The sequence below is a fragment of the Phoxinus phoxinus genome, assembly GCF_949152265.1.
Source record: "Phoxinus phoxinus genome assembly, chromosome: 13".
Lineage (NCBI taxonomy): Eukaryota > Metazoa > Chordata > Actinopteri > Cypriniformes > Leuciscidae > Phoxinus > Phoxinus phoxinus.
Genome location: NC_136888.1, coordinates 28,063,404 through 28,076,318, shown reverse-complemented (window position 1 = coordinate 28,076,318; position 12,915 = coordinate 28,063,404). Strand labels below are relative to the sequence as shown.

General features: G+C 35.4%; 1 protein-coding gene across 11 annotated transcripts in view; it reads left to right on the top strand.

The window, feature by feature from the left end:
* Positions 1 to 12,621, top strand: part of dtnbb (dystrobrevin, beta b) — a 43,979-nt gene extending 31,358 nt beyond the window's left edge. For 2 of the 11 annotated variants that reach the window (XM_079632651.1, XM_079632647.1), the window contains exons 11-20: positions 7,079 to 7,172; positions 7,422 to 7,507; positions 7,744 to 7,857; positions 8,575 to 8,671; positions 8,846 to 8,866; positions 10,458 to 10,617; positions 10,737 to 10,805; positions 10,972 to 11,061; positions 11,147 to 11,200; positions 12,437 to 12,621. In XM_079632651.1, the coding sequence (XP_079488777.1) occupies positions 7,079 to 7,172; positions 7,422 to 7,507; positions 7,744 to 7,857; positions 8,575 to 8,671; positions 8,846 to 8,866; positions 10,458 to 10,617; positions 10,737 to 10,805; positions 10,972 to 11,061; positions 11,147 to 11,200; positions 12,437 to 12,486 (835 nt within the window). In that variant the 3' untranslated portion in view covers positions 12,487 to 12,621. Of the gene's footprint in view, positions 1 to 7,078; positions 7,173 to 7,421; positions 7,508 to 7,743; positions 7,858 to 8,574; positions 8,672 to 8,845; positions 8,867 to 10,457; positions 10,618 to 10,736; positions 10,806 to 10,971; positions 11,062 to 11,146; positions 11,201 to 11,602; positions 11,624 to 12,319; positions 12,354 to 12,436 lie in introns of all 11 variants that reach the window. The other 9 variants (XM_079632649.1, XM_079632648.1, XM_079632654.1 and 6 more) reach the window with 7 other exon arrangements.
* The last annotated feature ends 294 nt before the right edge of the window (positions 12,622 to 12,915 follow it).

Here is a 12,915-nt window from a genome sequence, read left to right as displayed (position 1 = left end):
CTCATTGGCTGATGTCAATTTCTGACAACTTGATTCTCAAAAAAATTTTTTTTCTAAACTCTGAGCCAGAAATCTCCACTTCAGCAGCACTTGCATACACCAAACTTTCCAGATGTATTCCTATCTATATTCTTAAGGTTTTTTAAATTCATATATCATTCAGATTTTGCTTTATACAACATCTTATACCTAAAAACGGGGCGAAAAGTTTTTGACTTGAGTGATAAAAAGAGATATCCAAAATCCCCTCTGTAAAAAATCTTTGACTCTAATATGTCAACAAAATTAAACAGGAATTTCTCTTCTGGAAATATATGCAAATTAGTGCATATTTAATGAGATACTACCTAATTTTCATATTTAAACATAAATATTCTAAAAACTTGTAATACAAAAGATATTTGTCTTAATGTCAGTAATCAACTGGGGAAGTTTCATGCTGTTATCTATTAGTTTTTTTTCTATTCAGCTGGGGTGTCTCCCCTTAAATATTCACGCTCATGTCTTTCCAGATCTGTAGGACTTTCATTTTTCAATGGAACACAAAAAGAGAGTTTAGGTAGAGTGTTCATGCTGCTCAATTCCACAGAATGAAAGTGAATTAGGACATAATGGCAAAGTTCCAAAAAAGACAAAAAAAAAAATTGGGTAAAAAAGTAGTCAATTTGACCCATCGTCTCGAGCCATATGAAACCTTCTTGAGGATTAGTCTGAAATTTAAGTTTCGAAAGTTTCAAAGTTTTTCCCAGCCATTGTTCACACTAAAATGAAAATGTTATCATCATTTACTCCAGTGCCCTCATGTCGTTCCTAAACTGCATGAGTGACTTTCTTCTGTAGAGCATAAAATGTCCATACAATGGAAGTCCAAGGCAACCCAAATTGATTGGTTACCAAATTTCATCAAAATATTTACCATTTTGTTTATTAAAGAAAGTCACACGGGTTTAGAACAACATAAGTAGATATGATAGTTGACAATCGTCGGCTATATTAAAGATGTTTAAAAAAAAAACTAAGGTGCTTTTATAATTTACATTTATCCATTTGGCAGACGTTTTTGGTTACACTTTATTTGAAGGTGTCATTGTTACAGTGTCATTATGTATTTAAGTACATAATTAACTACATGTACTTACTATAGGGTTAGGGTAGGATTAGGATTTGGTTATGGGTTAGTTACATGTAATTATGCATAATTTACTGTTATTACTATGGTAAGTACATGTAACATATGTAACAAGGACACTGTGAAATAAAGTGTTACGGCATTTTAATCTGAAGCGACTTGTATTGTATTCAAGATATACAGTATACTTTATCAGTTTTTATCATATTTTATTCATGCATTCCCTGGCAATTGAACCCAAGACCTTGGCATTTCCAGTGCCATGCTCTACTTTTTGAGCTACAGGAATGATATGTTATCATATATAAATCCAAAAGAATTGCACCCTTGTTTGATAAATTTGTTTGAAAAACATACTTTTCAGAAACCTATGGTTTATTGCGCAACATTTTGTATTTTATTATACTGGTGAGCTCCGGCGCAAACATTTACATCAGCTGAAAATTCAATCTCAGTCTTTATGATCCACCATTCCCCATTTATTTACAGCCGCTGCCAAAGCAGCCTGTCTCTCTCACAGGATTTCTCGTGCCGTCCGCCTTCGTTTGAACGCATATTATAAGGTAAGCCGTTGCATTTGTTGTCATTGTGTCAGGCCACTGACAGTACTTAATATCAGGTGAATGCTAAAATACTTATCGAGTCTCGGAGCAACGAGTGTCGTGACGGCAAATCACTTAAATGGACCAGATGTGGCATGTTTTTGCACAGAGAGAGGTTGGGTTATTGTTTATTCTGCTCTAAATATAGCCCAGCGTCAAGGCAAGACTAGTGCACTGGTAAACACTTCACCCTGCATGAAGTCCCTCACCGTAATGATCATAGTCATTTTAAAAGGAGCTGACTCTACTCGACTCTTTAACCTCAGGCAATCGGAGATGCGACGCATTTAAATGAGGCCCGTGGTCGAGGGAGATTGTACATGTTGGTTTCATCTGCGCTTCCATCAATAACGCGCCACCGCGAATGAAATCAAAGACACAGACTGTCAGTCTCTCTGCTTGAACCTTTCACCCAATATCTCAATCTTACGTTACAACACGCTGTCTATGCGAGTAGGATGTCAAGAGCTGGCAATGCCTGGGGCGGCAAAAATTTATGCAGAATAATAATTCACTTAATTCGCGTCTCGAGTCTTGTTTACTGGAGTCTGCCAAAATGGAGATGTTAGGGACACAAGGAGTGCTCCTTAGCATTCTTATGTAATTATGTTGCGTTCAACCCGCCACAGTTGATTACATCTGTTAGTGTCGTGATGATTTTTAGTAGTCGATACCAATACCAGCGAAATTACACAGAAGACTAAAAGCATTCAATCGAGAAATTGGCTGCTGCCTGTGAACCTTTGGTGCATCTCAGTCTGGGTCACAGCCCAAGGTTATCCAGAGGTAGTTTATTTGCAGGTGCTCTCTGCATTGTTTTAGCACCTCATTTACTGAAGGAATTATGTAAATCAGGTAATGCTGCAAATGCATCAACAAAATCTGTAATGAATGCAGTTCCCGATCTTTCAGGTCCGTTTTAATCGCTTTGTTATATGGAGGATACGGCAGACTATCAGACAGACGGTCAGTCCATTTATCAACAGGTTAAGAAGGATTGTGGGTGGTTAGTGGATAATAGTATAGTTATATAGAATTTTATACCAAGATTAAAGTGTCACGATTCTAGTTACTTATGGTCACACTTTAGATTAGGGTCCAGTTCTCCCTAAGACTTTTGCCTCAATGAACTCCCAATTACTGCTTATTAATGGTTAGTAAGTTGATATGTTTAGGTAGGCTATTGGGTGGATTCAGGGATGTACAGTAGAATATGGTTGTGCAGAATAAGACATTAATATGTGCTTTATAGGTTTTAAGAAACAGCCAATATCCTAGTAATATGCATGCTAATAACAACTAGTTAATAGTGAGAATTGGACCCTAAACTAAAATGTTACCCCTATTTTGTTCCACAGTAAGTAAGCGTTGCTTATTAATTACTAAAGAACCATCAAAAAATGTTTAATCGTTTTTGAAAGAAGTCTCTTATGCTCACCAAGGAAATTTGATCAGTAATGTAGTAAAAATTTTTTTTTTTTTTTAGAATACCACAATTTTTTATTACATTTTGTTTTCCACAATAAAATACAATTTATGCAAAGCTACATTTTCAGCCTCACTACTCACATTTTCAGTGTCACATGATCATTTAGAAATCATTCTAAAATGCTGGTTTACTGCTCAAAAAACATTTCTTATTATCATATCATCAATGTTGAAAACAGTTGTGTTGCTTTATATTTTTGTGGAAACACATTTTTTCCCCCATAAAGTTACAAATAACAGCATTCATTTAATATATATATTTTTTTATAGTTTTTCTTTCCACACAAAAAAAAGAAAAAGAAAAGAAAAATGTATGAACAAATGTTACAAATATGTAATGAATGGTATTTCATTAAATACGGTTCTGAACTATTTTGGACTCATGCATTTAAGGATTTTAGGATTTCCAATTTTTTTTTTACAATGTAGACTTAGACTTTTAATTTAAAAATACATATTATAAATAATGCACGTTATAAAATCCAGCTAAATAATTACTATTGTATAAGACTGACAATGATTCTTTATTATTAATATTAATTAATATCATATTTTTTCTTTGCAAGTAAGCTGGTTAATGATATGGTAGTGTTACAATTGCCCACAACTTAACAGGAGATTGTATCGCCATGATTTCTCGGTTTAAATTTAGTAGTATAATACAATTTTTATTGTACTTTTACTATTGCCATATATTTTTATATCAAAGGGTGGCAAATAGTTTTAAAGCGGACAAAGTTTTGTTTTTGGGGTCTACTAGACGAAGTTTTCATGCTTGAACGTTCACATATTTTATAAAAAAAAATTCAGCACTCTCTTCCCAGTCTGTCAGTAACTCTCTGTTTAGTTCCAGCCTCAATGAAGCCCCTCCTTCCGAAAAGCTTAGTGTGCTCTGATTGGCCAGCTCTGGACCAGTGTGGTGTGATTGGTCAGCCGCTTCGAGCTTGTTTCGGAAATGTTACGCCCTTACCAGGACCTAGTTAGATCCGGACATGGTGACAACTTTTTTTTTTTTTTCGCGTATTGTGGGAATTTTTTTTAATTAGGAATTTTGTGATGTGTACATTCCTAAAAGAAAACACAAGACTGCAATCGAGGCATCACAAGGAGTTCAGAGTCAGTGCTGCTCACGGAAATGGAGAATAACTCCCTTTGGAGTGACTTTGTGTTGTGAAACTTTTTGGGCCTTGAACTTCCATAAGAAGTTTTCCCTTCTCTCTCTAGCTCAGTTTGGGTGTAATTGCATGGCCTTGTTGGGACATCAAAGCTGTAGGCGGGACAATAAGCTCCAGTCTCTGTGCTGACGGTGCACCCTCTCCAGCACACGTTCATTTACCGGGTTGGGCTTTCAAGGACAAGTGGCCTTGCGTAGAATTTATCGTCTGCTGGGTCATGGCCAGTCTTGCTGCCAGAACAGAAATATCATTTTCCATTTGCTCCGAATGAGTTTTTAATTTGAAGTTAAGTGAGTATTGACCACCTGCCACTGGATATGAAATCATAGACTCCACCTCTCAGTCAGAGAGTGCTGAGATGCTCTCCATGTCCTTTATTGACTTTTGCATTTGATGGAGTCAGGGTATACTTTTCTATTGAATTTTTTTCCTTCAGGTCATTTAGAATGCAAAATATTATGCTTCGGTTCTTTCTGCCGTCGTCTACCCTCTCTCTGACCCTTAGAATTAAATGTGCCTTTAAGACTTTTCAATGCACACTATTCTTTTGACTAACGAATAACTATATGAAGTAGATTATTGGTTAATATTTAATATGAATGCCTGATGTTCACACTGTCACTATACATAAATGTGTAAAGGCAGTAAAGCTGAGGTGATTTGAATTGTTTTTGACTGTATTTTCTCTTTTTTTTGCAATGCAAGCTACATGCCACCAATCTTTAATGCTCCATTTGATTTTTTTCACTTGTTCTCATTATGTGACTATTGTTATGTTTTGTCTATAAAATTCATATTCTGTTCATCATTACAACCCCAAATCCAGAAAAGTTGGGACATTTTGTAAAATGTAATTCAATCAAAAATCTGTGATTTGTTTTGTTAATTGTCTTTAGCCTTTATTTAACTGACTAAAGTACAAAGAAACAATTCATTTTATTTTGATTTGATTAGGCTACATTTGACAAAATGTCCCAACTTTTCTGGATTTGGGGTTGTAATAATGAACAGAATCTGAATTTTATAGAAAGTAACTGAAAAAAGTACAAAGAAACTATTTTATTTTGAAAATATAAACAGATTTTGATCCATTCATATACACTGGTATTTATCTCGAATGAGTGCACATCATTTTAAACATATTTGCCAAAAGTGCTCTTTATTTCTTTGTGTAAAGCTTTTTAATGAGGAAATGACCTAGTGCACCTTTAAGTGTCAATATGAGGGCCTAACAGTCGTTGTCAGTGTGCCATATCAATAAGTGGATTCCAGTGGATAATTCTCAGCGTGACACTGATTATTATAAACACCATGTCTGTCTGCGAAACGTCTGGCATCCTAATGAATCCCTCCCCTGAGACGGTGAGAGTTCAGGCAGGTCACGGGGACTGACACAGCAGTAAAGCTCAAGCAACTCATTTATTATCCTGTTGTATTATCAGACTAATATAATATTTGTGTTACATTTGATTGATGAATGCGGCGTGTGCATTTTCATGAATGTGTGTTTGTGTGTGGTATCTAACTGCCAGAACATACGCGTATTCACACATACGCACGTGATTCACTCCTAATTGTAGAGCACTTAATGAGGAAGGAAAACATATGCTCCATCATCTGCTCCAGCCATATGCCAGACCCTATAACATAAGACCCAGACACACCAGAGCCTATGCACTGCACTTGTCTGTCTTCTACATCCATTCAGACAAACTCACAAAATGCGCTCAAATTTGACTAAAAATATTGTGTGTGTGTATATATATATATTTTTTTTTTTATGTAAAATAAATGTACAGTAGTCAACATTTGAAGTGGATCAAAACCTCTCATTGAAGTTATACACAAATTTTGAATAATAGCCGTTCTTGTACAACTTTGCCAAACTTTTTTGATCCACTTCAAATGTTGACTACTATATAAAATTGCTGAAACACTTACAAAATTTCTCAAAATTTAAAAAGGATCTATTTATTATATTGATTATATTATATTCATTAAATGTAATATTGTTTTATTTATAAATTATATGTATCATGACCTGTAGATTGAGACCTGTAGAATATAATATAATTGATCTGTGTATAATAAATGCATATAAATGTACATTTTTACCACGAAAATGTGAAAAAATTATATATTATATTATATTTAGGGCTGTTAAACGATTAATCGCGATTACGGTAATCGCATCCAAAATAAAAGTTTGTGTTTACATAATAAATGTGTGTGTTCTGTGTATAATTATTTTGTATATATAAATACACACACGTTCATGTATACAGTATATTTAAGAAAAATTTGTTATTTTTATATACAAATCTATATACAGTATATACATGCAAATATTTCTTAAATATACACAAGCATGTGTGTGTATTTATATATACAAAATAATTATACACAGTACACACACATTTATTATATAAACACAAACTTTTATTTTGGATGTGATTAATCATTTAACAGCCGTAATTATATTATATTATATTATATTATATTAATCAGCCACAGTTTCAGAGTAGCTTCTCCAAAACCTTTTCCTGATGGTCATCTATCATCTCAGAATTCATTACTCATGTTGATTTCTGTAATTCACATCTGCTCTCATCTGTCTCATGCTTCACCGCTCTCTTCTTCCTGCTGTATGTATTTCTTCTTCTTCTCTCTCTCCGTATGGACAGTAGCACCCTTGAGAGTCCCAGCAGACTGGATGAAGAACACCGTCTCATCGCTCGATATGCTGCTCGTCTGGCGGCGGAGGCCAGCAACTCCACTGTGAGATTCACAAACACACTCGAACTACACCTCTCCATACGTGACAGGGGCGTCTTGTTAATGAAGTTTACACACATTTGTTTTACTGTGTGGAATTTATTGAAAATCAACTGCATGTTTAGTAATATTCTTTGTACTGTGCATCTGGCTGTCATGCACCCAGAACTTGATGTCTTCATTTAACAGCGTCTTTCTAATTAGTTTTGTGCATAATTCGTAATACTCTTCTCTAATTATTTTGTCTTTCAGCAATGCCCTCCAACTGATCTGAGTTTCAACTTTGATGCAAATAAGCAACAGAGGCAGCTCATCGCAGAATTAGAGAATAAAAACAGGTGTGTTTTTGAACCGTTGGATGTTGCGGACGTTCTTTACAGATCTCTAAATTCCCATATGAAGTCAGAGCTATTACTATGCTTATTTGTAACCATTATTAAATGCTCTTTAAATGCCACAGCTAAATTGAAGTAACTCATTATGTATTCATATTTACGTTCTCATAAAAGAATAATGATCACGAATCGAGTGCATTCAGTAAGTGCCGTTTTTTGTGTGCGCGATGTTTATGTAGGGAGATCCTGCAAGAAATCCAGCGTCTCCGTCTAGAACATGAACAGGCTTCTCAACCCACCCCTGAAAAAGCCCAGCAGAACCCCACTCTACTGGCAGAGCTACGACTGCTACGGTACACAAACACAACTACACATGTTTATCAGAGTTAACCAGAGCGTTTCAGAACATTTCAGATTGTTGGCAACTTAAACCAATTTTAAATTGACTGGATGGGATTTTGCTCCCTGTAGTCATTTAAACGGAGTACCTTTTATGGGCACCAGAGGGCATGTAGGAGCCAAATGATGGTAGTTTCCTTAATAATATGTTAGTTTTATGGGACGAGTGAATGGGCACATTTCCATTATGTGCTGATTTTTCCCTCTTTGTGTTAGTTTAATGGAGATTTAACCACATCATGTGTATTTCTGAGCAGATTTAAAAGACTAAAAATGGGTCATGTTCGACACTTTTGTCCCATTGTTAATGTTAATAAAGGTTATGTTATTTAATTTTACGTGACCATTTTCGACTGTCTTTTTGAGCCATATAAGGCTGTTTTTTTTTTCTCCTACTGCACCTTTAAGAATAGTAAATGCAAATAACCTCTATACTCTATCATTTTGGATTTAATACCGTTTTTCCATGAGCCATTTTCCCCCACTTAGTTTCATAAAGTGTATGAGTAGGTTGTGGAGGGAGATTTGTGTTATGAACAGTACAAGGAGCTTTTCATTTCAAAAAAGCAAAGAAAATCCGGTTTTCCATCATATGTGCCCTTTAAGTTATATATTTGGCAGTCATTGATTTTTATGATTCACATGGTGACTCATTTATTCGTTTTGTTCAGACACAGAAAAGACGAGTTGGAGAGGCGCATGTCGGCCCTGCAGGAGAGCCGGAGAGAACTGATGGTCCAGCTGGAAGGTCTCATGAGGCTGCTGAAGGTACCAAACTTGTTGGACAAAAATGTGCCTCTTCATTTCCCATGGCATGTATGACAACATCATTTATTTTCTCATTCTATACTCACTTTTTTTCTCTCCACCTCTTTCTCCACCACCTCTGTCTTTGGCGTGTCTGCTTTCACTCACTATCATCTCTCATCTTCTGGCTGACAGGATGAAGAGCAGAAACAGGCAGTAAGTGTTCCTTTACTACAGCTCAAACTTTCTGGAGTAAACACACTGGGTCACAGCTGCAAAGGTTTGAGCTGACATACGGATTGTGTATGGCAACACACAGACATTTTCATAAAGGTGACGGGTTGCACAGCGCTGAAAACGGAGAGGATCACTGACAAAAAGAAAATGTTCTGTCATCATTTACTCACCCTGACTTTCTTTCTTCCATGGAACACAAAATTAGAATGGGACAATGCAAAAATGCAACAAAAATACTATGAATGAAATTAGTCCGTATGATGACTTAGTTATTAATCTCCCCCAAAAAATTGTAACACTGTTAAATGCTATCTTTAGCAAAATCTCAAAGTGCATTTTAATACTGTACATTATAATGCATACAGTATTATATTATATATTATATTATATGTCTTATCTTTGTGTAAGACTTTTGATTGTATTACAATCAACTGTAATCTTGTAGTGAAACCTTTAGCAAATCTCAAAATAAATATGCATAACACTGAACATTATAATGCAATAAAGCCTTTAGAATTATGATATTATATTATCTTATATTATAATATATATGATTGACTTTGTGTAAAATAAAAAGATATAAAATTGCTGAAATGAATGCTTACAAAATATTTACACAAAATTTACTTCAAAACATTTAGTATGTAATCTTGTAATTGTATAATGTAATCTTAAAAAAAAAAAAAAAAAGACTACATTTTGAATGCTGTGATCCATAAAAACACTTTCAGCATTTAAAATGATTGATTTTAGATGTTTAGTGTTTTATTTTACATTTATTTTGACAAAACAGTATATCATTTTAATATCAGGAATTTAACAGTATTTAGCTATAACATGAAAAGAATAATCGACCAGAATTTTATTAGCGGTGCTTTCATATTCTTTTTGTCTTTTTTGGGCTTGTCAGTCCATTGTGTTCCACAAAACAAAATAAATGGATGAGTAAATGATCACAGAATTGTTATTTCTTTTTTTAAGAATTGTCTAATTCTTTACTACTACAAAATGATTGATAAGGGAAAGTTGCCTAATGAGAATAAAGCATGGATATCTCATGAGCTTATCGCAGACTGTCTCTCTGGGCGATCTCTATCACGTCTGCTCCTCATAACGAGGACATGAAGCTCCCATTTCCAGTCAAGTCCTGCTGCTTTGTTCCTGTGACCCAGCGAGGGACCACGAGCCGCATGTCTCCTTGCCAAATATCAGAGACCTGCTCTCCTTTCATCAAGGCTAAGCACCTCACGTCTAATGTGACTGCAGTCTGGCCAGCCATCTGCTGCCTGGCACTGGGCCACAGGCCTTGGGCTCAGCATCAATCTGTGAGACAGTGCGGCCCTTTTCCACCAGCCTTTTGCTCCTCTAATGGCACTTGCATGCTGCCCAGTGAGTTCTCAGGCCAAAGAGAATGCACTACATGGAGACAACCTAAAGAAATAGATCTGATATCTATAGCCATGTCTGCAGTAGAAGCTTTTTACCAGTGCTTCTTGGGGAGCGAGGGACCAATGGAGGTTCAGGTTGTTACACATCTAGTGACTTTTTTGCGTTCTCTACCCCCCTACAGTCTCAGACGGGGAGTTCGCCCCACTCATCGCCCAGCCACAGTGCCAGTTGCAGCATGCCTATGCCCATCCGCTCCACCTCGGCCGGCTCAACCCCCACACACACACCGCAGGACTGCCTGGCAGGGGTCGGAGATGACGTGCTGGATGCCTTCTCTCAGGGTGAGGAGTCTAATGCTTTCATTGACATACATGATCATCCACACAAAAGGAGATGTTTAGGAGATGTATAGGAGATCTTTAGAAGAATGTCAAAGCTGATCTTTCCTATACAATTAAAGTAGATGGATACTGGGACAATCTTTACTGGATACTTTCAATCTTTAAGAAGGACAAGATGTACCATAAAGGTATTCTATACAACTATTATTGACTGTATTTCGAGTCTTCTAATGCCACATGATCGCTCTGAGTGAGGAATAGAGTGAGATTTTAAATCGCTAAATTCATTTTTGGTTGATATCTTTCTTTTTAGCTCTGGTTATTGTGATCTGAAAATGATCTTCCTTCTTCCAGGTGTACCAAGAAATCTCCGTAATGATCTTTTGGTGGCTGCAGACTCGATCACAAACACTATGTCGTCGCTGGTGAAAGAACTTCACTCAGGTACTCTTGTAAACTTGCTTCTGTCCTCTAAGTACAGTCCCTACTTCATGATTTCAGTGGTAACTAACGTTTGTAAATCTCACAGTGGATGACGGTCTGGAGGATGAAGAGGAGAATTTGCGAAATGGAAGGGAGAAGGGTGAGTCCCTAAAGCCTTGTTTGCCATTTTACCCTTATTCCTTTACTTATGTTCTCGTAGAATAACAGCTAATATCATTTGTTTTCCATAAGCTACCAAGCTATTATAGGGATGCACAATATATCAGAAACATATCAGTCGATATCGCTCTGTAAAAAAATATTGTTGTGATTATTGATCACAACTTAAATTTCAACATTAGAATGAGAAATATTGTGTTGTTTCGACTTAAACCATGTATTTGTGCTTGACTTAAAATATTAAGTTTAGTTAACTTTAGTTAAGTTGGATATTTAAGTTATCCCAACAAATTTTAAGTTGTTAACTAATTGCAGCAACATTTTTTTTTTTACAGTGTGGAGATTTAATATATATTTGTTTATTTTTTTCAATTTTGCATAGCCTACCATTCAAAAGTTTGGGGTCAGTAAGATTTTTCTACCTTTTTAAAGAAATTACTATGTTTATTCAGCAAGGGCACATTAAATTGATCAAAAGCGACAGTAAAAACATTTCTATTGTTACAAAGGATTAGAATACACATTTCTATTTCAAATAAATTCTGTGCATTTGCTTTTCTTTCTATTCATCAAAGTGCCCTGAAAAATACATGTATCATAGTTTCCACAAAACGATTAAGCAGCACAACTGTTTTCAACTGTGATAATATTGATATTTTTTTCTTGAGAACATATTATAATGATTTCGGAAAGATCATGTGACGGATAAGACTGGAGCAATGATGCTGAAAATTCAGCTTTGCTGAAAATATATTAAAAAAAGAAAATAGTTAATTTAAAATTTCACAATATTGCTGTTTTTACGGTATTTTGATCAAATAAATGCAGCCTTGGTGAGCATAAGAGATTTTTAAAAAAATTATTAAATGTATTTACTTGCAACAGTTAAAAAGAATGAGTTTTTAGCATTTTAGTTTTAATTTATATAGACAAAGTCGTAAAAAATAGTATAAATCTGAATTATCTGACATACAGTAGAGTTACATTTTTAATATCAGTGCATCCTTAGTTATTTAAAGGGATTTTTTAGCCTACAGAATCTAGTCATTAGTTGTCAGTAGTTTCTCGGTTTGATTAAGGCCTCTTTTCTTTCTTCTAGCTGAGTCAGAGTAAGCGAATATAGAATATTTCATGTAAGTATAACTGAGAGCGTTTCATGTGTAATGTGCTGTGGCGCCGTCATGACCCCCTAACCTTAAATTTGTGTTTTGTCCAGTGTCATCGCTGAAGCATTCTGGGAAAAGGCAATCCACCCCTTCATTCTAAGCCCTAGGAATGAACCAGCGACATCAAAACCTCCCTGGCATTCGCACAAATGCATGCTCTTCCCCAACTGGGTTTCACTATGTGAAAAAAAAAACTCTTCATCACATCTTGCACAGAGCAAGTTGTATTTATTAGGAAGTATATAAATATATACAGTATATATATATATAAATATAAATATAGCTCTATGTCTATCTGTATAAACCCATTGTTATCATGTTACCCATGAGAATGGCTTGTTTGTGCTTTCTTAAAAAAAACTTTATGAATTTGTGATTACTACTCTCTGAAACGAACGCACTGTGCATCTTCATGACGTCACTCACTCAAATCGATATAAGCTGTAGCTATTTTTCCAGATGTTCCCCGCGCAGGAAGCTTTTTTGTATAATTAGTGATGATTTTTGTGTTTTAATGCATGGAGTGGCT